The following is a 2,200-nucleotide window of genomic DNA, read 5'->3' on the forward strand; positions in this document are numbered from 1 at the left end:
AATGAAAGATGTTCAGAGAATGGTGAATGTTCTGGTAGATGTGCTGATGGATGGACAGGAACAACTTGTAGTCAACGTATTTGTATTTCTTTATGTTAATTTCTATACTAGACGAAGATAATGTGTCAAAAGCAAAAATAAAAGTATTCTGTTCAATATCTGTCCAAGAAAATCATCATCATTTTTATGTTCATTGTAGAAAATCAGTATTTCATGTTGATGAGGGTTGTTTTTTCTTGTTTCATATTTCAAATTAAACTAAGGTGTATCTAACCACATATTATATATCTTTTATCAGCATATGTTTCCTGTTTTTACATAATTAATTGAATGTATGTGCGGTGATAGTTTCATAATATCAATGTGTCGCTCAGCATAAACCCATGCACTGCACTGTATCCATGGGGTCACTATTTTAATTGAGAACCTATAAAAGTGAATCATTTGACAAAAATTTCCTTTTTCTAATAGATTGTCATAATGGTATCTATGGTACTGGATGCTTAAAACTATGTTCAGATAGAAATTGTTTAGTAGAAACATCACCATGTAATCATATCAATGGTAGCTGTCAAGGTGGATGTAAAGAAGAATTTAGTGGAATTGACTGTGTTAAAAGGCAGTACAGCAATTTACAATGTGAGTGTAAAACAGGAGAATGTATTGATGGGTGTCAACCAGGAAAACATATCCAATCTATTTTTTTATAAACCTAAATTTCATGAGTAAATAATAGATTTAACAATATTTACAGAAAACCAAAAGCAACCTTTCGGAAATAAAAAAAAATTATTGGACGTTCGGTTTTAGTCTAGATACGTTCCTGACTGAAAAATATTGAATTAACAATATTGATCATGTGAATTCCAGAAAGATGAGTCATATATTTTCTGATTTAGTTTTTTTTCCATTTCGTGGACGTTCTCTGACTTATAAAAGATAAGAATTTGTGAGTTCGTATTTAAACCATGCAGATATTTTCTGTTGTGTTTCCAGAGAGTGATAGTAGGTTTGTAGGTCAAGAGGGCTAATTTAAGACAGCTTAATTGCTCAATACTATTCGTTAAAACAGATCAAGAGTATTATTATTTTCTTAACGTATTTCAGAGTTTGTAGACTGACTTCCTTTGTTGGTAACTCACTAGATGACAGGTGTCTATCACATTTCAATTATAGTATAGTAGTTATAGGTGAAGTTTATAAATTTCCATGCGTATGTGTTTCCATTTTGCAGACAGTAATGATCAGAGTTTGATTATCATTGGAACGATTTTGGGTTTACTTATTGGTTTAGTAGCTGGGGCACTGATGGTTGTGTTTATTATGAAACGAAGGTAAGGCACGTTATAACATTGGTTCGAGGGATTCTAAAGTCATAAAAATCCACTAAAGCGTTTATTTTGATGGATGTTTTTGGCGAACTAGAGAACGACCACCGTCTGGAACTCTTTTTTATGCTTCATGGCTATCACCTGTTGACACATTTGGAAAGTCAACATAGCTAATAATTTTAATTAGTGTATTATGTTAGTAAAACAGAAATATATTCTTTACATTAATTATAGGTCAAGATCTAGGTCAAACCAGTCACAAATAGTTAGCACTGACCAGTCAAGTAGCAATATACCACAACCAGAAACAACCACCAATCAACCAGTTACTCAACTGTTCAGCAACATCAGTAACAACCAAGATAATCCTTATGGTCAACTTACCACTGCTTATCAAAATGAAAACGCTTATGAACTTCTTGGGAAAGCTGAAGGAAATGTTTCAACTAAATAGGATTATTTATGAACAGTATTTATCAACTGGCCTCATAAGTCCAGATCTTGAGTCTAAATTGAATTTCACTACAAAAATTACTGTGTCGGGTATCAGTCAGACAGGGTTGACCACCTTGCCATAATATCTGATACAGTCTGTCACAACAAGACATTATTCATTATTGCATATTATATTATATTTATGTTGCTCTTCGTATTGTTTGTTAATTTTTGTTATCAATATTGAATATTTATGTTGTTTTTAGTCTTATTGTCAGTTTTTGTCATTTATTGTAAATATTGCTTGTTTGGCAACAACAAGTAATTGCTGTGCTTAATAAAATATATTACTACTCGCATTTATTATCACCGTAACGGGAAGAATGGTTTAACCTTAAAGTTTTTTATTTTGAAACGAGGTCTTTGACTGGAAC

At 31.9% G+C, this 2,200-nt stretch overlaps 1 protein-coding gene across 1 annotated transcript; it reads left to right on the top strand.

Annotated features, from left to right (window-relative positions):
• Positions 1–471: 471 nt before the first annotated feature.
• On the top strand, positions 472–1,785 carry LOTGIDRAFT_175984 (hypothetical protein; the record flags this gene model as incomplete). The annotated part of the gene is made up of 3 exons (XM_009064188.1): positions 472–639; positions 1,235–1,334; positions 1,566–1,785. Coding segments are annotated over 3 exons (488 nt in total), but the record flags the coding sequence as incomplete, so codon positions are not given.
• Positions 1,786–2,200: the final 415 nt, after the last annotated feature.

Source organism: Lottia gigantea, assembly GCF_000327385.1.
Source record: "Lottia gigantea unplaced genomic scaffold LOTGIsca_609, whole genome shotgun sequence".
Taxonomy (NCBI): domain Eukaryota; kingdom Metazoa; phylum Mollusca; class Gastropoda; family Lottiidae; genus Lottia; species Lottia gigantea.